Source organism: Salvia miltiorrhiza, chromosome 2, assembly GCF_028751815.1.
Source record: "Salvia miltiorrhiza cultivar Shanhuang (shh) chromosome 2, IMPLAD_Smil_shh, whole genome shotgun sequence".
NCBI classification, from domain to species: Eukaryota; Viridiplantae; Streptophyta; class Magnoliopsida; order Lamiales; family Lamiaceae; genus Salvia; species Salvia miltiorrhiza.
The window spans coordinates 63,473,767-63,497,263 of NC_080388.1; the positions used below are offsets into that span (position 1 = coordinate 63,473,767).

General features: G+C 36.6%; 4 protein-coding genes and 1 long non-coding RNA gene across 8 annotated transcripts; 4 read left to right on the forward strand and 1 right to left on the reverse strand.

Moving 5' to 3' along the window:
• The first annotated feature begins 231 nt into the window (after positions 1-231).
• Positions 232-4,629, forward strand: LOC131011049 (DNA repair RAD52-like protein 2, chloroplastic). The gene is made up of 5 exons (XM_057938796.1): positions 232-515; positions 1,006-1,347; positions 1,433-1,470; positions 2,270-2,361; positions 4,356-4,629. The coding sequence occupies exons 2-5, from the start codon at positions 1,025-1,027 to the stop codon at positions 4,491-4,493; spliced, it is 591 nt and encodes a 196-aa protein (XP_057794779.1). The 5' UTR covers positions 232-515; positions 1,006-1,024; the 3' UTR covers positions 4,494-4,629.
• A 738-nt stretch (positions 4,630-5,367) lies between these two features.
• Positions 5,368-9,528, forward strand: LOC131011047 (UDP-rhamnose/UDP-galactose transporter 2-like). Its single transcript, XM_057938795.1, has 5 exons — positions 5,368-6,169; positions 6,715-6,899; positions 7,535-7,735; positions 8,703-8,864; positions 8,944-9,528. The coding sequence occupies exons 1-5, from the start codon at positions 6,040-6,042 to the stop codon at positions 9,298-9,300; spliced, it is 1,035 nt and encodes a 344-aa protein (XP_057794778.1). The 5' UTR covers positions 5,368-6,039; the 3' UTR covers positions 9,301-9,528.
• A 155-nt stretch (positions 9,529-9,683) lies between these two features.
• LOC131011046 (chaperone protein dnaJ 10-like) lies at positions 9,684-18,001 on the forward strand. Of its 4 annotated transcripts, none has more exons than XM_057938791.1 (11): positions 9,684-10,107; positions 10,320-10,434; positions 12,123-12,182; positions 12,896-12,978; positions 13,097-13,256; positions 14,928-15,057; positions 15,826-15,984; positions 17,083-17,261; positions 17,340-17,420; positions 17,503-17,598; positions 17,686-18,001. In XM_057938791.1, exons 2-11 carry the CDS (start codon positions 10,348-10,350, stop codon positions 17,743-17,745), a joined length of 1,095 nt encoding a protein of 364 aa, XP_057794774.1. In that variant the 5' UTR covers positions 9,684-10,107; positions 10,320-10,347; the 3' UTR covers positions 17,746-18,001. The 4 variants fall into 4 exon arrangements, with proteins under 4 accessions (XP_057794774.1, XP_057794776.1, XP_057794777.1 ...); XM_057938793.1 differs by having other exon boundaries at positions 9,865-10,107; positions 10,327-10,434; XM_057938794.1 differs by lacking the exon at positions 9,684-10,107 and adding an exon at positions 10,114-10,257.
• A 528-nt stretch (positions 18,002-18,529) lies between these two features.
• Positions 18,530-19,816, reverse strand: LOC131011050 (uncharacterized). Its single transcript, XR_009096725.1, has 3 exons — positions 19,113-19,816; positions 18,962-19,033; positions 18,530-18,863 (listed from the first exon to the last, which is right to left on the reverse strand). It is a non-coding gene; the product is annotated as an uncharacterized LOC131011050 (long non-coding RNA).
• A 266-nt stretch (positions 19,817-20,082) lies between these two features.
• LOC131009873 (uncharacterized) lies at positions 20,083-22,495 on the forward strand. Its single transcript, XM_057937277.1, has 2 exons — positions 20,083-21,253; positions 22,482-22,495. Exons 1-2 carry the CDS (start codon positions 20,098-20,100, stop codon positions 22,493-22,495), a joined length of 1,170 nt encoding a protein of 389 aa, XP_057793260.1. The 5' UTR covers positions 20,083-20,097.
• The last annotated feature ends 1,002 nt before the right edge of the window (positions 22,496-23,497 follow it).

Genomic DNA, 23,497 nt, shown 5'->3' on the forward strand with positions numbered 1-23,497 from the left:
TTGGAATATTAACACAAATTATTAATACTACTAAGTTTTATGTTTTCAAACTAATTTTTAAATTATACTCCCTCCGTCCCAAAGGAAATGTTGGCACGGTTATTAAGGATGCATAATCTGCCTAATCTAGTAGAAACTGAAATGATGCATAATCTAGTAGATTAGGCAGATTATGCATCCTTAATAACCGTGCCCAAAAGAAGGAAAACATTTCCTTTGGGACGGAGGGAGTAATTATTATCGAGTTAAGCTGGAGTGAGTTCGAAATGAGCTAAAACGAAGTGTGAAAATAGGTTGTGTTGACTCATTTTAAGGAAGTAAGAAATTATTTGGTTTAAATAATATCTACGTTTGTGAAGGTACCGGAATAGGGAAGTCTTCTTACTCGCTAAAACCAATCGCTGCATTTGATCGACTCTCGCGGCTGAAGCGCACCGCCTTCTTATCCACCCCCGATCTCCGATCCTCCTCTCACAAACATCGCGCAAAAGCAACACCTCAATTTTCGACTCGAGGTTTCAGTTTTTTCTTTTCCATACCCTGTGCAGGATTTTCTTATTTTATATGATCTCCAAGTGTTTCAAATTACTGGAGGTTTCTTTTGGGGATTCGGATTCTGAATGCTGTCTTTTAATTTTACTTCATATTCAGCTTCTGTTTGTATTTACGGCGTTTTGGGTGGATTTACTTTGTTTTACTGCTTCACTTTTGGTCAAAAGGCTTTATAATCTTGTCTTCGTGCATTTTATAAGCAAGATTTGATCAGGAGTAGAACAAATGTGACCTGCCTATGATCTCATAACTAAAATTAATGGCTATGCCGGCTGGATTTAACCGTTGATTTCAGTGCTCTTTTATCTTTTTGATGGCACCAAGTTGTCTTTGGTCCTTTGAAGTTGTTTATTAGCAACCTAACAACGACACCACATATATTGCACTACACATGTTTCAGAAAATAACTACACTACACATGTTTCCCACTTAAACCTTTTTTGTGTTAATCAGGTAGCTGTGGTTTGTCGGAATGGCTGTCCAGTTCCCTAAAATCAGGCCAACAGCAGAAGCCAGTTTTGCTGTGATGGGTCACCCATTACCGTGGCGGACGCACACCCAGATCAGCTTCAGTGTTCCTAACAAGGCGTTGAAGCTCAGGATTTCAGCGCTGTCTGGAGGAGACAATAGTAGCAGTAACAAGAAAGCTGCTGCCCCCAATTCAAATTATGTGGTTCCTTTGGACAAGTCTTCCTGCATCACTCGCCCCCTCGCTGAGATTCTCCGTGACCTCAATAAGAGGATCCCTGATAATATTATTAAGACCAATGATGATCATTCCACATTTATCCCATGGTAAGTGATAAGGTAGCTCTGAACCTTGTATATTTTTTTTACTTGTCTATTGTGGTACTAATTATTGGTTGTCTGGCTATGACAGGTACCAGGCCAACCGTATGCTGAGCTTTTATGCCCCAGGTGACATGAGTTCCATCTCATTTATGTGCTTAGTGTTGTGGAAAAAGAGTTTTCCTTATAAAATGTAAAAGCAGCACTCAGAGTAACTTCTCGTTTGATGATTTCTATGGCACCTGAATACAGCCCTAAAATGAAAGTTATCCCACAATTTACCTAAAGAACTCATAAGTGATAACTGATTAGAGTACATATTGTATTACTCTGATCATAAGTGAAGTTCATGGCGTTCCTTTGCATGGTTTCCATGTTTATTCTATCTACTCACTCAGGGGAAGATATCGATGTGCTGTCCTGAAGTACTGTATACCTAACCTTTCCTTCGTGGTCCTTGAATTTTGTAAACCTTGTTATCTCAAAATGCAAAATGACGCAGAAGCTCCAAACTGTGGAAATGGGCTACGAAACATAGCGAAACTGGAAGGCTGGATCCTTTATTGTATTCCTTGTTCACTCCTTTCTAAAAGAAAATAGATTACAATTATTGGTTTCAGCACAATCAATTTGATTGGCTAGGAGCAATATACATAACATGAAGCCTCAAACACAATGTATTGAATATCTTTATAAAATCATGTTGAATCTACTGTTAATGTTCCGAACATGTTAGATCTTTTGTATGACAGTTCCTCTCCGAAGGAAGTATAATATAATAGATATTGCAGAACCATGCCATTGATGATTATTATTTCAGAGTAGTGTTCTGTATTATGCTAGTTTTGGAAATGTAGGGCTAAAATTTAGGCAGGATTAATGCCAAGGATGTCTTTGGATCTTCCAAAATACTAATTCTTTTTTGTAGGTTGGTGCGGAGAAATTCGTGATGTTATTTTTTCTGAGAATGGAAGTGTGACCGTGGTTTATCGGGTGACTGTACGGGGTTCAGATGGAGAGGTGCGTTCCTTTCCATATTACTTAAACATTACCTCATACCTGATAAGGCATTCTGCAGCTCATCCCTTTTCTTAAGAGTGTATAAGTTACTGACCTAAATAAAGCTTATTGTTTTCTTACAAATTGAGGTTTATTAAGTGGAGACCTTACTCCTGATGTTTTACCATCTAATGGCCACAACTCTCGTGGTTCCCTCTACTAGTATAAACTTGCACATGGGCTACCATTTGTCATTGGTCATATGTTTGGTTTTGTTGTACACTGCCACAATAGTTTGCTTAAGTACTTGTGAATAGATGATATGATTTTCATTTGTTTTAACAGGAATTTAAATATTTTTTAACTGTTTGCTAGTATGCAACTATTGACTAAACATCTTAGACATCAGAGTTGAAGTATCCATCTGAATTGAATGTGACATTGACTAATTTGAGATTGCATGAAGATTTTGTCCTTGTAATAATTTCATTATCTGCACCCAGTTCGCCACCTTATCCTCCCTCTGAATTTTAGGTTTAGAGAGTTGATAGCCATTTTTTTTGTAGCAAAACAAAATTGAAAGTACTTGCTTACCTTTTTGTTATTTATGCTAACATACTCCATCAAATCCTTCAAGGATATAAGATTTACAAAAAATTTGAACTGATTTGCAGACACCGTTTGATTTGTAAATAAAGTATCAACTATCATGAATAGTAGCCTCGGAAACTACATGTTTAATCATGTTGAACAGGTGAGCATAAACTTGCATGATGAGAGCATGGTTTTCCACACAGGAAATGGTGAAACTCTTCATTTCTAGATCGGAAAAAACTTTCTGAAATGCAGGACTGAAGATATAATTTGGGCTAAATAAAATCCATAAAAATTTCATATGTATTTAATATTCTAGAAAAAGTAGTCACTTGAATTTCGACCTCCCAACTACTAACACTACAAACATTCAGTGAATTAGATCTATCTGCAATCAGTATTTCTTAAGCAAGTTGGTAGAATTATAGAAGTTTATGTAGGTCTCTCATAAAAGTCCAATATAATTTTGAAGTTCTGTGAAAGGGAAAATAACTAATAACATATAAAAACAGAAAAGGTAAAAGAGTAAGAATGAGATGAAAAGAAGTGGTATTATATCTTATTTGGCAGAGGTGCCTCACTGTGCATTTGATGACTCTAGGAAAGAATGGTTTGTGGAGACATTGGGAGCTTTTTTTATAAGGTCGGGTCTTGATGTGCAAGAAAAAAGATGGGGCATTTTGTGGTGGGAGATGCGATGGCATTAAGTTAAAAGGGTGGCAGTTAAGAAGGAATGAGTGGCTTGGGAAGCAAGGATGTGCTATTAAAAGGTGGGATATAGTCTAATAGAGAGAGAAGAAAGTTTATGAAGCAATGAAATTTGACCTGTTATTCTGTTTAGGATTAACATATCATAATATTCTTTTTTGAACCAAAAAATACATTGACTTTGTTTCATGGAGTCCTAACCTGCCGAAAAGTCAGGTTTCTACGTTCAACTTAGGGTTGCCATCTGGCTATTTTATATCTAAAACTCTGTGGAAAAAGTGGTATGGTACTTTATCTGGTTGATAAAAATCGTATAAAGTTAACGAACTACTAAACTGCTAGAAAGTGCATACGAATTCTTGTGTTGTGCATGGCTCCGGCTTTTGTGCTTGGGTTTGGATGGCCAGGATCATCTTCCACGAGTAAATTTAGCGAGTATTCATTTGCTTCAACATTTGCTCACTTCAGACAAAAACAAAATATTGGAGAATTTTACCTGAGCACTCAAGGTTTTTGCTTCAGCAAACCAGAATGCTCATTATGCAAGGGATATATGGGACCTTTTTTGGATCTACCTTTTGCTTCAAAGTTGTTGATACATATGTGATATATGCTGTTAATATTTCCTGCATCGGAAGCTAAAATGTTTCTGTTTATTGGATATTATGAGGAATAAATAGAAAAAATATAAAGGCTGGAATTATAAAATGCAGGCACATCGTGAGTCAACTGGCACAGTGTCACCTGGCAATGGCGATATTGTAGATCCTGTTGCTGCAGCAGAGCAAATAGCATTTTGCAGAGCATGTTCTCGATTTGGTCTTGGCTTGTACCTTTACCATGAAGATTAGAAGAGGTTGTTTTGTCATGTCTCGGTCGTTTGTACGTCTACGAGGTTATTTTCCTTTTGGATTAATGTATGTAACGCTTGTATTTTCAAATTATTGAAATTTAATCTTGTAGCATCTAAATGCTACCAACTTTAAATTTGATTAGCAATATTGTATAATATAGTCCAGAAGTTTGTATGAAATTGGAGGAGCTGGATGAATTATTGGAAATGGATACCAGTCCTTTAACTAATGCTGTTAGTATGATTCAAATAATCTACTAATGAAGGAGTCGATATTTGTTTCGAAGGTCTGTTGATAATTTAGGTTTGAATGAGTTTTGGAGACATGATATTCTAATGAAGGAGTAAACACAGCTAATCTTTTAGCACTTGTAGAAAATAAGTCATTTAGAAATTAGAATAATGCGAAAGAGTATGATTTAGTTTTCATTTAATATAACTAGTTAAATCAGACTTAATGTTGAATGAATAATTCTCGAAAAGTACTAGTATTATAAATGTGCGATTAGTAGTATATTGAATAAATAATCAATAATTGAAGCTTGGGGTTGAATTTGGAGTAGCAGAAGGCGGCAGCAATGCATAGTAATAAAGTCAATTTATTTGAGTTGAAATTGCAGTAAATTACTACTTAAAACATTTATGTAGAATTGAAGCATCTGAATGATATTATTCTCTTATCCCAACAAATATAATAAATCAGATCTATGACTAATAATACGACTACGACTATCCTCTCCCTAAGTCTAAATTGGGTCTCTATGAATATGGTGCTACTAAATTTGAATTTGACGCAACCTCCACATGCTCCACAACTTATCCTATTTTATCCATCAAAATTGTTTCTACTCTAACATAAACCAAACTGCATTGAACAATTTCAAACTAATAATCAAAAGTGTTAAACATTTGCAATCCAAAATACATTATCTTGAAAATTAAAGTATTAAATTCAACTAAAAAGATACAACCAAATGCAAGACAACTTTAAAAAAAATCCGAGGTCCGGAAAAAGAAAAATAAATAAATAAATGTTTGATTTTGAATTTTTTGTCACTGAAAAAGGAAAAAGGAAAAAAGGATGAGGCAATTACAATTTGCAACGTTGTTTATGAATCTTTCATCATCATAATCGGTTGGCTCTGTCGTCGTATTCGCCCTCTCTCTCTCGCATCGCTCACATTAAATTTTGTGAATCGGTTATACACACAGTTTTCTCTCTCTCTCTCTCTCACACACACGCACGCGACGCATCCATCTGTGCGAGTGTGCGTGTGAGTGTGAGTTGTGAGTTGTGAGTTGTGAGTTGTGAATTGTGATGTGAGTGAGATCCATCACTGTTTCCGCCCTCCTCGAGCCCTTTCTTTGAGTGGCGGATGCGGATCTACTCACTTTGCATTCATACTTGAAGGCTTTTGATTTCGTTCTCAGCAAAGTGGTGATCTCTTTCTCGCTACTCAACAACTACTCCTACAGTAAAAAGGCCAGTTCAGATACTTTGGGTATTCTGTGCGTGTTGTGAGAGAACTATTCCGAAATCAGAAATGGAGGCTGAAAAGAAACCTTCAGCCGTTTCAGATGTCGGTGCGTGGGCTATGAATGTCATCAGCTCTGTTGGAATCATCATGGCAAATAAGCAACTCATGTCCAATAACGGATATGCTTTCAGCTTTGGTTAGTCCCTCTCTCTTTTTCATTTTTTTTTAATTTTTTTTTGCTTTCGCCTCTACTCCGATTTGAATTTTTAACCCTCTTGTTTCTGCAATTTCTACTTCAATACCGGATCTCAAGATGTTCAATTTCTTCTCTTGAGGAACTGCTTACACCTTACTGATTTAACATCGGCTGCTTTGATGCCAACTTCGACCCCCAACTCTTGCTGCTCCTTATCTGCGGCTTTGTTATAGTTGAAGTTTTCTTTGGGATGACAAAGATACATACAGCTGCTTTTGAAATCATGTCACTTATATTTAATATACAATAGTTTGGGTTGTAATGGGCAGCAAAAACCATTACAAGAAGATGTCTTATTTTCATCACATCAATTCAAGAATTTACCTTTATAAGCTATTTACTTTGTTTAGCTCCAATTATATTACAGTTGCTGTTCTTTGACACGAGGTCTGATTAATGTATTCCCCATCAATGTTAGGTGCCTATCCTAATTTCCGAATTTTCTTATTAATTGCGAATCTTACATGTCATTTTTCTCTCTGCAGCCACAACATTGACTGGTTTCCATTTTGCTGTTACCGCACTTGTTGGCATGATTTCAAATGCTACAGGATTTTCTGCATCAAAGCACGTCCCTTTTTGGGAGTTGCTCTGGTTCTCAATTGTTGCGAATATGTCTATTACAGGGATGAATTTGAGCCTCATGCTAAACTCAGTCGGATTTTATCAGGTATGAATGTTTTGACTGTCTCCACTTATATTTTCTGCACCAGATCTATCTAATTTTTCAAAATGTTATCTATTAATGTTTATCATAAATACCTATGTGTAACTTAGCAGAAGTGGATTTCAATATGCTACTTTCTTCATTCTTTTTAAACAATGTCGATAGTATTATAGGGACTTCTTTTCAAAATGTTATCTGTTAATGTTTATCATAAATACCTATGTGTAACTTCCCAGAAGTGGACTAATATGATTGTTTTGTTTTTACTTATCTATCTCTGTATCTAAATTCTTACTAAGTTAGTTAGTACTTTTCCCTTGTCACCACTTCAAGCTAAGATCAAGTTTAAATTGTTTTATTTTAAATATGCCTTCATATTCTCAAAGTCAAAGGTAGATTATTCCCTCAGATTGTAACTCTCCGGGTGTACATACGAATAGCAATTTTCTAATATCAGGGTTTGAATGTAGTGGTTCCTTCTTCCAATGTTCATTTCAATTATTTGACAGCTCGATCAGCTTGTATAAACTTTGTACTAGTTCTTAAAGATATTTCTGTAGCCAGTCTGACCCCTTTTTGATCATGTTATGCTAATTTCTCTTTCTAAATTTTGTTAATTGTCTGTATTTTTGGTGCAGATTTCAAAATTGAGTATGATTCCAGTGGTCTGCATCTTGGAATGGATTCTTCATAGTAAGCAATACTCAAGTCAAGTTAAATTGTCGGTTGTGGTTGTGGTTATAGGCGTGGGTGTTTGCACTGTGACAGACGTGAAAGTGAATGCCAAAGGTTTTATATGTGCTTGTGTTGCAGTTCTTTCCACCTCATTACAACAAATAGTGAGTAAATTGCCACTTCTTCTACGATAGACTAATATAGCAAGCCTTCTTTTAAATGCAAATTAACAAATTGATCTTCCAAAAAATGACAATGGAATGCTATGGAGGATTTGGTGTAAATCTCCTCGGCTGATGATGTGTTCCGCCTCTGAAAACTACATGTCTTGTGATATGAGTTTTGACTTTAGTATTGCTTAATATGTGTTTGTCCCTTTTGGCACACTGGATAAATACAAAATTATCATGAGTTTGGACCTATGTGGAAATCCCCGTAGCAATGGTTACCTGTTAGTTATACTATTGATCTCTTGGGTGTTAATTGCTAATATTACATAAAATTGATCAAATTTTATGCTCTCTCAGTATCTTGGTGGAGAATTATACACTAAAGCTGTGATTTTTCTTGCCTAGCCTCAGAAGAGGCATTTGATATGAAATCCATATTATTTGATTGTTGATTTTGTGGGATAGTGGCCCTCACTCTACTCCTTTCTATTTGCTGAAGCTCCCCATCAATATTTGTTAGGGGTTCACCTTAAATTTCTCAATAGAAAAGCAGGTCGCTGCTAACCAACCAGGCCTGTCCAAATTGATTGCTCTTGACATTTCTGCTGCTTGTCCCAAGTCTGTCCTCTAGCATTCCTCTAGTCTCTCCTTCATCTATGTTTGACAAGTATTATTTTGATAATGACTGACCGAGCTCTCCTGCCATGCCCCCTTTGAAATAAACAAATGTAAATGGAAATGCAAAAAATTTCTAGCAAGATTACAGGAAACTCTTGCTGAACAAATAAAAAACAAAACTGGGTTCGAGTTCTCTGTCGTTCAGTCTTTGAATTTCTTTATTTACTTATATAATTTATCAAAAAAAAAAAAAACCAAAACAGAGCTGGGTTTAAGCTCTTCAAACCACATTTTTGTGTTTCTGTGCTGCAGTTATATGATTAATGAAACTCTTTCAATGCAGTCAATAGGCTCCTTGCAGAAGAAGTACTCTATTGGATCATTTGAGTTGTTGAGTAAAACAGCACCAATTCAAGCTGGATCTCTCCTTGTGCTGGGTCCTATAATCGACTATTATCTTTCAGAAAACTTAATTTTGGACTATAAATTTACTTCTGGAGCCCTGGTAAGCATGAGTTTGGTTGTATAGTAAGTAAGAGCTAAGTGTGGTATATGTTTCTAACATGAGTTTGCATAATGTGCAGTTCTTCATACTTCTTTCATGTTCTCTAGCTGTGTTCTGCAATGTGAGCCAGTATCTCTGCATTGGACGGTTTTCGGCTGTTTCCTTCCAAGTTTTAGGGCACATGAAGACGGTGTGTGTGCTGACATTGGGTTGGCTGCTTTTTGATTCCGAGCTTACTATGAAGAACATAATGGGGATGGGTGTGGCGGTACTGGGCATGGTGATCTATAGTTGGGCTGTGGAAACTGAGAAGCAGCAGCCTAAGTTAATAGCCAATGCAAAGCACAGCTTAACAGAAGAAGAAATCAGATTACTGAAAGATGGTCTGGAAACGGTTCCAATTAAGGATATTGAGCTTGCTCAGCCCAAGCAATAGCCGCCCCGCCCTGCTTCCACCACCACCATCATCATTTGTGTAGTACTTACTAGATTTAATTTGTCCTCTTTTTTTCTTTTTTTCTTTTTAATTTAAGGACTAAGCGTTGAGGGGATATGAAGTTTACGAGTAAAAGTGAGAAATTCGTTTGATTGTGGACACTGTGAAAACGAACGTGCAAGATACCTGTTTATTTAGAAATCTTTATATATAGTTGCATTTGATAAATTCTTCCACCTCAAGGGGTACCACTATTGGTATTGGAATTGAGGCTTCCTTAAATCAAATGATTTTGGTGAGAATTGCGAAAACAAGAATTACTCCCCAATCATCAAACTTATCCACCTATATCACACAACAGCCACTTTCCCACATCTTAATTGCATTATTTCTAGATTTTTTCCCCTTAAATTGTTTAACTGGTAACTTTTCTCATTCAAAATTGGATTGTGGTTCGAGCCAAAATTGATTTGAGCTATGATTCCACAAATATTATGATTATGATGTTAGACAACAAAAATGAAAAAAGAAAAATAAAAATAAAGGGGAGTATGCATCACTGCATCAGCATCAGCATCACGCCTTGTGAAGAAAAGTTCCTAAGATGTCACTGACAGTGCAAATGTATATAAATATATAATGGAAGGGCGTTAATGTTTAGTGTTGTAACTGTTGTTACATAGATAGAGATATTCAAGAGAGAGAAAATGGAAGGAGAAATTGGTTTGTGGAATTACATACACACACGTGGTGTGGTGAAGGCGATGGAAACGCCCGCCAATCCGTTGGATTCACTTCCATTTCCAGGTGAGGTCTTCATCGTTTTCCATTCAATCAACCATCCATCCGCTCACGGTTCCTTCCCTTTCATTTTGATTTCGATTCATTGCCATTGTCAACTTTGTTTGATTGATTTCATCCTACCTACTAATCATACATACAGCTGTGTTGAAGCAGGTGATTTTCTGCTAATTATATTAACATCCTCTAATCTTCAATGCTGTTTTGATCTGATCCAGTTTGTAGGGGTGAGGGCTCTTTTCATCGATGGTGAAGGAGACGGAATACTATGATGTGCTGGGTGTAAGCCCCACCGCCACTGAGGCCGAGATTAAGAAAGCATATTACGTTAAGGTATGACAAGTTATCAACCCCTAATTCTATTCGTGACCTAGCTAGCATTCCCTAAAGAATGTATGATGGTGCAATGCGATCTGGTGATGTTTGTTTGGTATCAATATTAAGTGAACAATCAATTCGTTAGCTAAACATCGCATCGGATACCGATAGCGTCTGCCCCACAATCATTGACGTGCAATTGATGTTCCTCATCATCTCAATATAATGCCAGTACGATCATGTGATCCTAACTTCCTTGCCATCACCATAGCCTGTAGGTTTATGAAAATAGCCTCATTTTTTAGGGAAAAGACCAGACTTCAAAAAATGTTCAACAATGAAAGACCATCTGGAAGTCTTGGCCGGAAGGATGTGTCATTACTTTTGGGTGCACGGGGAGCAGAATAGACAAAGGAGAGGTGTTTGGAGGCAATGTACCATTGAATCCGATTAAAGCCTTGATATTTTAGCAGTGTTATAGGTGCACAGAAGAGACAGCCCAAAGTCGGATGGTCATTTTTGACAAAAGGTGGAAGTAGAAGTTAGGTGTAGGAGTTGCAAGTAAGTTCAGACTCAATGGAATTTGTGGTGTAAAATGAGGTGTTTGAGGCGTACAACTTGAAAATTTTGCACTTCTTACGCCTCGAAGTGCTCCATGTTTTTAGGGTTGGAAAAAGATTTGATAAAAACCACATTCATCCATGCATATGGGACTTAATTTTAGCTTGGACTGTTGGAGAAGGTATGCCTGATTAATCTTATGCAGCACGCTTACAGGAAGATTTAATAGGCCTGAATAATGGGCATTGATATATTCCAGGCACAATACAGTTTGTGTAATAGTAGGATGCTTGCATCTTAGAAATCACGGGTAGGGCAATGGGGATAAGCAGGCAAGAAATATATTTGACTTATGGCTGTACAGCTACGCAAACCACATCGAGTGGGGTCTGATGGGGTTAATACCAGAGCTCTTCTCCTTGTTGCTCCACCAGTTAGTGTTTGTATTTTTCTAAATTGTAACTAATTCTCATCTTCTTCTTTTCATCTTTCGAAGTTTAAGTTCTTACGCTTTATCATTGATACCTCTTATGATTATGGTAAAACCACTTCAGTCACAATTCAAAACTAGCAAATCCATGATGCGAGTCTCCAGTTTCTATTTGAATTGTGCTATTAGTTTGATTTCATAGAAATAAGATCCTTCACGTGCCTTTATGTGTTCTACCACCTCAAAGTCATGGAAGGCTCTCAGGGCCCCTTAATGATTTTTCGAAACATACAGCACATGTATATTAGGAATTTTTGAGGAAGTGAAAGAGGTCCATAATAATGATGATGATTGATGGACTGATAGCTTGGAATCAATAAAAAAAGGTTAAAACTTAAAACACACAAGACAGCTAACAAGCTAAGCTTACATCAATAACCTTCTCTGACAATTTACCAAAAATTTTCAAGCTTGTAAAGGGAGTTTGTTCTGGCATAATAAGAATCAATACCTTGGCATAAGAGTTAATAGAGAATCATTTAGCACAAATTATTTGCTATATTTTGTATTCTTTCTTCTGATTGAATCGATTTCTTGTGCTTCCTCATCATTTCTCATTGTTGTACGGTCTCTTATTTTCTTTGTTTTGCGGTTCTAATTCTTCTTTTCACTTCCAAATACATTATCAACTGGGTATGGTTGGATGTTGTAGGCAAGGCAGGTTCATCCAGATAAAAACCCGAATGATCCTTTGGCTGCACGGAACTTTCAGGTTGGCCCACTAACTATGACTCTCATGTGTCTTTTGAAGGCATCTTGTTGAAATTATGTTTAAGATATTGATTAAAATAATCACAAATGATTGTTATCCAGGAATACAACTAAATCTAAGGCACGGGGCAGCAACTTATTCATGATGATACATATAACTTTTATTAATAGAGTAGGATTTTCAGAGTTTACATTTATGAAACTGCTAATTTCGAATGATAAATATACATGCGTTCTTGCAGTTTTGTCATGCTTATTTATGTTTTATTTATCAAGTTTCATGTCTTAGTGAGCAGAACTTGTTAATCACTCAACTGGTGAGGTAATTACCTGGAAAGCACTTTGTGATTTTAGCTCGTTTTGTGTCATCAATTTGAAAGATTATGGCTTAAATTTAATTTCTGTCAGGTTTGAGAGAAACTATAAAATTTAATTATGTCTTTGAAAAGGATTTCCTTTCCTTTGACGTCAAAAGTTTTAACTATCTTATTCCTGACCATCATTTTCTTGAAGTCAACAAATGAATGAAATACTGATAGCCTTTTCATTTGTTTGAAAAATTGCACACACATTGAAAAACTTATTCTGGCACATCCAAATTTTACTGTAGATTGAAAATAGATGAGTTATTGGTCAGTTTTATGTTGCTCAGTATTTGCTGAGAGTTCTTCCTGTCTTTAACATTTTCAATCAGTGTCTTGCCTTTGATATCAGATATTGGGAGAGGCATATCAAGTGCTGAGTGATCCTGCCCAAAGACAAAAATACGATGCTCATGGGAAGGCTGGAATCTCAGCGTGAGTGTGTTTTGGATTTGTGCATTCTACAAAACACATTGTCCTGAAATTATTTACAACCTTTGCCTACTAAGACCCATTTTCGTGAATGTCTCTCTTTGTTGCTAATTCTTTTCAGAGACTCAATTATTGATCCTGCAGCAATCTTCGCCATGCTTTTTGGAAGTGAGCTTTTTGAGGAATACATTGGCAAGCTCGCCATGGCATCTATTGCTTCGTTGGATGTTTTTACAGAGACTGAAAACGTTGATGCAAAAATGTTGCAGGAGAAGTTGCGGGTAAAATGCCTTATGCTTTGTAGTTTATTGCATCACGCAAGCTTATCTGTATCTATCTACTCCAGTTATTATGTTAATAAAAATAAAAAGGTTTCAGGGATGGATGGTATAACAGGAAAGTGGGGTTAGGAGGGGGATGATTTGTACTGTATGCTTTCTGCTTTTAAGTTCATTCTAAAGTAGCCTTAAACATATTGTAAATATTAGAGACTTCTTGTTCTATTTTCTACCTTGTTGTAAGCTCAAGCTCGAGCTGATAATAAACAATTCGAGCTTGAGTTTGGAAATAATCACGTTAGCTCAACTAGGTTACACCTTTTGGTAGGCTTTTCTCATAGAAAGATGGATTAGGTGGGCACATGGTCAGCTGATAGAGTTAAAGAGTAAAACAAGAACACTCCAAAGAACAGGAACGAGCAATGATATTTCTGAATATTAACTGAACAGGAATGATCAGAAAGTAACAGGAAGGAAGAAGAACACGATCAGGAGAAGGGTTCTCCTGCCCAAGCGCAAGCGCTCTTATTCTGTTCCCAGAGTCCTAGACAAGTCTCACCCTTATAGGGCTGAGACTAGTCATTCAACCTTAGGTATATGAAAGCCCATGCAAGCGCCCACAACCCAAAACAACTACTAACTTAGAATGCTAATTGAAAATAAAAGACAAAAACAATGGAATGACAAAAGGCAGAAACAAAGGAATGAATAAATGATAGAAGAACAGAACAGCAATAGACTGCTCTACACCCGCTTCCTGCACCGGGTGTAGACTCGATCCTTATCATCAGCGCACAAAGTTCAGTGTGTGGTTTCTTTGCTTAGATTAGTTCTGATCTTTATAATCCTATTTCATCATTGTCGTTATGTTTCCAAAGATGTTACCTTGTAACTTAAATATTCTTCTATCTTCTTCAATATGTTCTATATTAAACTAGCCTAGCTGCTGATGATGGGTCTTCAATTGAAGAAAATATTTAATGTCTTTCTGCCACTTATCCTATCTCCTTTCCTCATCTCTCCTCGATCTCTGGTTGCTTCCTTTGGTGAGTTTAAGCTAAACCACCCCATTAGCTACAATCCTATTGAGATAGTGCTCACTCTTATAATCAAAAGTGAAGAATCCTCTTAATTTAAAATAATAATTAATAAAAGTGAAAGTACAGAGACCTAAATGTGCATTTTCCAAGTGAAAATAAACTTCCTTATCTTAAAACGGAGAATTTGAAAAACGTAGCTTGCTTTGTCTTCCCTAGTTTTAGTTTCACCTATAGTCATGCTTCAAATATTTGTTATCTATATGGAGAATAGTTTAGGGTTTACTCCATTTTGCACCATCCAAAGAACTTGCTAATCTAAAGATTTATCTTCAAAGTCCCGATCATTGTCAAAGACATCTGATGTAGTACCATTTATCAAAAATGCAGTGTTGGAAGTGTGAATTTGAATTGGATAGAAGAGTAAATTTGAACAAAAGATTACAGTAGTTCAATTTGTAAACAAAAGATATACAGTGGGATAAATGGTTCAGTTAGACTGCAAAAAAAATAAAAAATGATGGATAGAATAATGTGCCCACTTTATGCTCCAGAACGTAATTGTATACTTTATATATGTCTCTATGAAACATATATGTCCACTTTACATGCTAATTTATATTCTTCACATCTTTAGACTGTCCAGAAAGAGAGAGAAGAGAAGTTGGCTGTTATACTTAGAGATCGACTCAACGTGTATGTCCAAGGTAATAAAGAAGAATTTATTGCTCATGCTGAGGCCGAAGTAACGAAGCTTTCCAATGCTGGTAATCATCACTTATTACATCTTTTCCGAATTGCTTAACTGTAAATTTTGTTGCTCAACATGCTGGAATGTTGCAGGCTCATCTTCATGCACTTCATCTTAGGCCTACCTAAATTTTGTTGCTCAACATGTTAGAATGCTGCAAGCTCGTCTTCATTCACTTCATCTTAGGCTTTATTGCTTCTACTTGATAGTAAAAATTTACATTTTGGTTGGTCCAGTCAATAAAAGACAATAATTAACTTTGGAAAAGATGGGGGTCTGACCACTTTTATTCAATTTACACATTCTCCTTAATCTCCATGCCGAAAATAAATGAGCCACTTTTAGCGAGACAGAGGGAGTAATATTTATAGATTTAACAGAATGGTGTTTTTCAAATATTAAACTTTTCCTTTCTATCCCTTAGATAGATAATTTTTCTATCATATTAAGCCAAGTCTAATATAGAAAATTATATGGGGTACAGTCTATCACCCAATGACATCCCACATCAAATCACCATAGACAACCAAGTACTATGATGCTTGGGTTGTTCTGAAGCAAATAATTGCAGATAAGTCTCTAGGCATCGAGGGTTTAGAAACAAGGGAAATTTGGTTAGGTGTACCACCTCCTGGAAATTCTACTAATTTCAAGATTAATCCAAACATAATCCTAACTAAATGACAGCCCAACATATGATTGGCCCAATAGGCACATATGTTAAATGAAAAGTAACAAGAGCATGGTTGAATGCTCTGTTCCTAATGATCAAACGTCCTTACAGCATATGGTGTGGATATGCTGAGTACCATTGGCTATATATATGCAAGACAGGCGGCAAAAGAGCTTGGAAAGAAGGTGATCTACTTGGGCGTGCCTTTTGTTGCTGAGTGGTTCAGAAATAAAGGACACTTCATCAAATCCCAAGTAACTGCTGCCACAGGTTAGTTTAAGCATATAGCTGGTTCTGCCTAAAGTTTTTTCTACATAATTGCCTTGATTTCCTTGTATTTGTTTGCATTTAAGTTATCTTTGGGCACTTTCATGCAAATCACCTTAACTTCTTTAATTCTTGTTGACTTAATGAACCATAAACTGATTTCTTTTTTCTAATTTATTCAATGATTCAGCCAAGTAAAGAGGACTGACTACAGAATCTAGGACTTAATGATGTGGTGAACAAACTGAAAACGTAGTGTCCTGAAATCAAAGGCAATTATCTGAAGGGCATAATTACTTTAAAAATGACAAAATGGCCATGACTAGTTGTTTGATATGACTTGACTCAGGTACCTTGACTAAAATAAGCTTCTGCAAGACGGTCCTCAGTTACCATCCACATCGCCTAACATGCTAAAATAAGCTTCTGCAAGGGGTAGTGCCATGTATAGCTGACATCTAAAATTCCTAACTTGGTATAGCATTTGAAGTAGGTCTCAGTGAACTAACATTTCAGTTTCTTTAGCAAGTCTTTATTATAAATATGACATGCCAACCTTTTCAGGCCTGACTTCCAGCAATTATTGCAATTATCTTTTCTTAGTCTTCTTTTACTTGTTCAGATTTAACATCTAATGGAACGCACCACTTGGATTTAGCAATCAACTAATGAGATTGTTAAGTAGAAAAATTCTTTAGGAGCATTTATTTTAGGCAATAGTTTTGGAGGTAGAAAAATAACATAGGCCAACCACCACATAATTTTAAGGATTGAATTTGAGCTTGTTGGTTCATGCAGTCCTTCAAATACTCAATCTTATGTATTGTACTTACTAAAAAGTAAACATCACCTTGAGGTGTAAGGGGAAGTACTGCTAGCATGAAAAGCAAATCTACTTATAGCAATTAAGGAATGAAAATATTCTATGTTGAACAAAGCAGATCACCTCCACAGTATCCATTTGCCTCAGCCTCGTAATATAAAGATATCATGCTCCACTTCTGCAATATGGAATTGAGATACGTGTGTATGATTATATGACCCTGATTGTCCCGTCTTATCAATCAACTACCATTTCCTATCGATCATCTTCTTCTCTAGGTGCAATTGCCTTGATTCAGCTGCAAGAAGATATGAAAAAACAGCTGAATGCTGAAGGAAATTACACTGAGGCTGAACTTGAGGAATACATGCAATCGCACAGGAAGTTGATGATCGATTCCCTATGGAAGCTAAACGTGGCTGATATTGAAGGCACACTCTCCCGTGTTTGTCAGATGGTTGTTGACGAGTTTCAGCCTTTTGCTTTGGATTTCTTTATTTCTGTTTCATTCTACTTGATGGATTCATCTTGTTAGGTTCTACAAGACAACAATGCAAAGAAAGAGGAACTGTGTCTAAGGGCAAAGGCTTTGAAAACCCTGGGCAAAATTTTCCAGGTAGGCATGCCAATTCCTATTCCTTGAGTCATTGTTGTTATATTGCATTATAGCTAGTTTATTGAATGTTATGTTGCTTCAGAGGGTGAAGGCAGTAAATGGAAATGAAACTGAAAATATACCAAATATTCCAATCATCAAAGCGAGTCCAAATGAGGCAAGCAGCAATAACGCAGAGGTGGCCTTTGGTTAGAACGGAAAATATAACCTTGTAGCTCATTCTTCAACTTGGACTAACCATTTTCCTATTTACTCATATTTACAGAAGCCGTCCACGAATGTGAATATTCCAGTGGCATCGGGTGCTCAGGGTCAGGGACAATGATTAACGTATTTATTTTGGAATTCTAAAGTTTTGTTAATTTTTATCTATCTACTTAATTAGTTGTGGGTCATTTCTTGATTGAGCTTTTTTGTGTATAGTATAGACAGATGATATAGAATCGTGTATAGTGGCTTTATGCATCAAATCCAAAATACTTGTGTTGAGCACGAGCGATTCTGATTAACTTGTGTAACTGCTTTCTAATGGTATGTGATATTACAACAGGTAGTTTATTGGAGTTTAAAGTTAGACGAAATCCTCTGTGTTTACTATTTCCTACTTATGCTGCCACTATCTATCTATCTATCTATACCTATTATAAAAAAGTCTTGTTTTACAAAATTTGATTTCCTATTATGTCCCTATTTTTTAATTTATTTTAAGGGCAATAATATAATACTTTTATTATGATTATTGCTATTATTTTTATTATGATTATTGTTTTTATTATTATTATTATTATTATTATTATTATTATTATTATTATTATTATAAACATAGAAGAATCCCACACTAATCACAATTCTTTGTTCTTAAGCGATGCTAATAAAAAAAATATTCTCATACATATTGTGTACTCATTGAACTCTAAATATGATTAGAATCACTCTTTTTTGCCAAAATCTCATCTTTAATCTAATCCTACTTGTTTCTCTCATTGATTTTCATAGATTAGTCTAAATAACTCAAACATTAGTTATTGGATCTGGCAACTCTCTTTCTCTTCACATGCAACTCACGCGAACACAATTCTAGAGCAGTAAAAGCCTTTAAGGTATATCAATTAATTTCGTTCCTATTATGGACTTAATTAAGATTTTATTAAAAGAAAAAATTCTAAAACCCTTGAAAGCACAAAATTGCAGACTAAGGATCCGAGCCTCATTAAAACTTTTATGGTGAAAACCCACGCCAATAAAGGGAAAAGAATACTCGTCTAAAATTACAAAACCTCTTTACTTAGCATTCTTTTTGTGTTACTTGTTTGCCTTAACTTTTGCTTTGTCTTTAGTTGACACTCCTTAATTGGATACGTGGGAACAACATTAATTCCTTGAAGCTGCTTGACGATAAACTATCCATTTCTTCCAAGTAGAACGTCGCCTTAGTTTGTCTCCCTACAAAATATATGTATATATATTTCAATGACATGCAACTCGATCACAATTAAATTTCATGACATAGCATTAGCAAAGAATGAAAAAAAAGGTCAAACCTCGACTTCGATTGTATCTGAATGTTTCAAGCTGTCCAGAATAAACTTAATATCATCTGTCATCTCTTTTATCTGTCAAGTCAAAGTTTGCATAAATATAACTATAAATATACAAAAACAGAAAAGCATGAGCAATATGCACGAGTCTTACTCGATTAAAACCGGCAATAACCTCAATCGAAACTCATCCGTTGTCGATGTCCATTTGGTCTTTCAGATGAAGATCTTTGGCAAGATTGTTATCACTGCAACACCAAAAATTATTTTAATTAGTATCTTAGTTAAAAGAAAAAAGAAATATATATAAAAAGTACAAATGAATTAAATCGAACCAAAAATAATATTCAATTTGTTTGAGAATCTTGTGGCTCAAATCTTCTTCTTTGTTGGGAGGGAAGGAATTGGAAGGTGGATGCAAGGGTAAAGGTGGTGCTGATGGTGTTGGTGTTGGAAAGGAAGGTGGATGCATTAATGGTGGAGTAGTATAAGCTAAAGGAAAAGGCGGTGCTGGTGTTGGTGTTGGGAAGGAAGGTGGATGCAATGTTTGAGTATTGTTCCAAAAAGGCAAAGAAGGCGGTGTTGGTGGAGAAACAAACGAAGATAATAGAGGCAGTGTTTGAGTATAAACGTAAGTATGGTTGTCCCAAGAGGGTATAGGTAGTTGTGGACGAACAAACGACCAAGATACTGGCCGCGGCGTGTACGCGTATGGATGGTTATAAGGTAGCATCGGATAAGGGAAGAAAACTGGCTGTGGCTGTGGCTGTGGCGGTGGCGGTGGCGGTGGTGGCGCCACCCGACGTCGATCATTAGGCATTGATCTTGCAGCTGACGATTTCATGGCCGACTCAGCAAATTAACTAATGAATCAGAGAGTTTGTGTGTAGGAAGAGAAGAGGACCCAAATACCAAATATATATGTGGCGTGGTTTCGATTCCTTATAGTTATAGGAGATGGATTTCTAATTAGTATCAATCTGGATTTTGATTCCTTAGAGTTTATATATAGGAGTAGTACTATGATACTAGGAAACCAAATTGATGAGTATGATATATGAGAGATAAAATAACGCGAGTAGGAAACCAAAACATACTAGGAAACCAAGACTAAATATCTGCAAGCAAGAAGCAGCTTTATGCGATTGAATCATCATTCGAGAGAAGAAAAAGAAGGAATTGCCCCTCGAGAATGGTACGAAGCCGCTTTCTCCAAGATGAAGAAATGGAGCCAATCATTGAAAGATCTCGACCTGATCGGCGGGAGGCTCGTGAACATCAACGATCATTCAAGAATCTTCGATGAGAAGCTTGAGAAGAAAATGCACACTTTCAAGTCCATCGCTAGGGAGCTCATTTTGCTGCCATCTATGCAGGAGACTTTGAAGAACAACTTGATGGATTCATTGGCTGATCAACGTTACAAAGAGTTGGAGTACTTCTGCAGACCCCACGAAAGGGATGTACTCACAGTGAGCTCGTTGACAAAGGTCGCGGACATGTTGAGCATCTCAGCTCAGCAGAGGAAGGTAGTGAGGAAGAACATCGGCCCACAGGTGACACAGCACAAGATATGGACGGGTGCACTCTTTCAGATACTCAACGGATTGAAATCCGAGGTTGAGCTTCTCAATCAACGAGGATCGAGCAAGGAGATAAGGCTGTCTCAGCAGATTCTTGCTGGCTGCCTCAAGATTCTTGAATCAACAATGTCTTATGATGTTGAATCCAGCTCCTGGATGCGCCTCCCACCCACAAAAGGGGTGGATGCAACGCATTCCCCCAAATGGGGAGATGCTCTCGAGATGTGCATTGATCTTGTCAGCTGCTTGAGTGATGAAAGTGAGCTAACTTTCCATGTCTCAAAGCTTGAACTGATGAAAGAAGGGCTTTTTCAGATACGGGACATCTTGATTGACAAGAGCATCGGGTACAAGGAGAATCGTTACCAAGAGCACTTGGTGCAGAAGAGGTTGACAAAGACATTAGGCCACTCTTCCAAATGCCTGTTCACACTCTTGATGTACTATCTGTATGGCACCATTGTGGATGTGGAGCTGGAGGTTCGTGGAGGGGTTCATGTCGTTGGGATTGGGCAGAAGGTGTGCTTGTATGCGGGGAAGATCTTGACAGCGGACGAGGAGGAGGTGGTGAGGAGTGGGGTGAAGCAGCTGGACACGGCCATGGGGTTGTTCAAGTTCGTGTGGGAGAGTGCAGGGGTGAAGGGGGATTTGGAGGTGCAGGGCCATTTGTGGTGTGTTGGAGCTCAGAATAGGTCATTTATGTTAGAACCGGGTACACGATCGAGATATTACAAAATATTTATTTTGAGAAATTACGACTCAAAATAATTGAAAATATTACAAAGTAAATAATTTGAGAAATTACAACTCAAATAATTTGATACAACTGAAATACACTGTATAAATAAATTATACGTATAAACAAAGTCGAGTCGAGATGAATCTCTTCCCGCAAGAAGATTATCGCCCCGGTAGTGCTCTTCGGTTTGGCGTATCTTCCCCAAAGGTAAAACGACTACGTCTCGTCGGATGTAGCACCACAATCCGGCGAGCTCCGGCGAACTGAATAGGATCAAGAACTGAGCACAAGTGTTATGCAGAGAGTGAGTGTGTAGAAATGGCAGAATGCAGTATTTGTTAGTGTGTCTTCTGCAAGCTTTCCAGAGGTCTATTTATAGACATGTGGTAAGTATGAATTCAATACATTGAATTCTACTATGACGACTGGAAGCAGTAAAGGTTGAAGAAATGGCCGGTGGGCGCAGTCATTGAAGAAACTCAGTTGCAAAAATGAAGACGCCATGCAGAAGTCGAAGCTGGCGTGCTTCTGCTACTGCTCCTTCTGCTGCTGCTGATGTGTTGCTGTGGGTTGGGCCAAGAAACAATTTAGTTGGGCCAAAATTAAAATCCTGTTGGGCCAAAAATAAAAGCCCAATGGAGTTGGTCCAAAAAATAGTTTGGGCCCCAAACACCAAGATCCAAGTCCTTGGCCGCGGCCCGTACCCGACCCGCCCGTCCGGCGGCGACGTCGTCGTCCGTCCGTCCGTCCGTCCGTCCGATCGATCGTCGGCGCGCGTGTGTGTGTGCGCGCGAGGCTAGTACTTAGATCAAGCCCACTAGCAAGCCCACAAGTCAATTTATCAACTCCATGTGCTTTGCTATTCTTATACATGAAAAACATCTCTATGTTTTCCAATGTGGGATAGCATTTATTTTCCCTCTTCAACATCCAAACTTTGACATACAATATCTCACTCATCGGAAATCGGTTTTGAGACTTCAAGTATATCACGTTGATCTACTCGAGATGTAGATTAACATCCAATAATTATTTTAATTAAATAATAAATATTTAATTAAATAATAATTTTCAGATATGGCTTAAAACCATATTTCCAACAATTTACGTATAGAGGAAATGTCTATATGGTGCATGCTATGAATCTTTGACCTTTTTAGTATGTTTTGATTGATTTAAGTCTGTTTTCTGCAATTTTCAGTTAGCAAGAACTAGAAATTGGTAGCAAGCAATATGCTTAGCTAGTTGTAATGTTCGCAGCGCATCGCTCTGGTGTAAGACTAGTTTTACATAACTATAATTGTCTATAGTCTATGCAATCAGCAGCAGCTCTCTCTATTATTATTATCTATATATTATACTAAAGGAAAGTTGTGGATCTAAAATTTCCCGCCAAAATGTATGCCTATTTTTTATTAATATTTTTTTGTTTAAGAAAGCGGTTCAACCGTTCAAGTTTTGAGGTACCAAAATGTATGCCTATTTTTTATTACTAATATTTTTTTGTTTAAGAAAGCTGTTCAATTTTTGAGGTCCTATTCCTATTTCCAATGAATATATGTCTCTTTACATCTCCAATGCAAATAGGCACAGTTTGTATCACAAACAGACAAATGATTAATGTAAAAAAGAACATACACGATGACATAGATTAACCAATCTTTCACATTCATTTTCTTCTTCTATTACTTACGAGTTACGGTAGATTGATTTTCTTCTTCTTCACAGACTGCACGTTTTCTATCAAATATAATATGATGAATGAGAAGAATAAAAATGAGAAGAAAAATGATTTATAAAAAATGAATCTGCAGAGCAAAGAAGAATATATAATGATGAATATAACGGAAAGAAGGAGATGTAAGATGACGAAGCATAAATAAATATTCAGTGATGAATTATTGACAGAAGATGCATGCATAAAGAGATGTAGAAGAAGAAGTCACATAAAACGGCCATAGAAAAGATATGTATTAGGGATTCCACTATTTTCCTTTTTAATATATTGTTTGTATTCATTTTTATTAGTTTTTGTTTTTTTTTAATCTTTATTTTTGCACGTTATGTTTAATCAATACTTTAAAATATGAATATTTAATTTGGGGTATTTAAATTGAACTTTTAACATTAATGTAGTTTAAAGTTTTAGGGCTCAATATTGTTAAGTTGGGGCTATTAATTTTATTTAATTTACTGATGGGTCCAAAAAATTTTAAA

Excerpts from the sequence above, each read along its gene's own strand:
- LOC131011049 (XM_057938796.1), top strand. The coding sequence starts at position 1,025 with ATGGCTGTCCAGTTCCCTAAAATCAGGCCAACAGCAGAAGCCAGTTTT. Across the intron at positions 1,348-1,432 it reads CATTCCACATTTATCCCATG|GTACCAGGCCAACCGTATGC; the intron begins GTAAGTGATAAG and ends TGGCTATGACAG. Across the intron at positions 2,362-4,355 it reads TACGGGGTTCAGATGGAGAG|GCACATCGTGAGTCAACTGG; the intron begins GTGCGTTCCTTT and ends TATAAAATGCAG.
- LOC131011047 (XM_057938795.1), top strand. The coding sequence starts at position 6,040 with ATGGAGGCTGAAAAGAAACCTTCAGCCGTTTCAGATGTCGGTGCGTGG. Across the intron at positions 6,170-6,714 it reads CGGATATGCTTTCAGCTTTG|CCACAACATTGACTGGTTTC; the intron begins GTTAGTCCCTCT and ends TTCTCTCTGCAG. Across the intron at positions 7,736-8,702 it reads CCACCTCATTACAACAAATA|TCAATAGGCTCCTTGCAGAA; the intron begins GTGAGTAAATTG and ends CTTTCAATGCAG.
- LOC131011046 (XM_057938791.1), top strand. The coding sequence starts at position 10,348 with ATGGTGAAGGAGACGGAATACTATGATGTGCTGGGTGTAAGCCCCACC. Across the intron at positions 12,979-13,096 it reads GGGAAGGCTGGAATCTCAGC|AGACTCAATTATTGATCCTG; the intron begins GTGAGTGTGTTT and ends AATTCTTTTCAG. Across the intron at positions 13,257-14,927 it reads TGTTGCAGGAGAAGTTGCGG|ACTGTCCAGAAAGAGAGAGA; the intron begins GTAAAATGCCTT and ends TCACATCTTTAG.
- LOC131009873 (XM_057937277.1), top strand. The coding sequence starts at position 20,098 with ATGCGATTGAATCATCATTCGAGAGAAGAAAAAGAAGGAATTGCCCCT.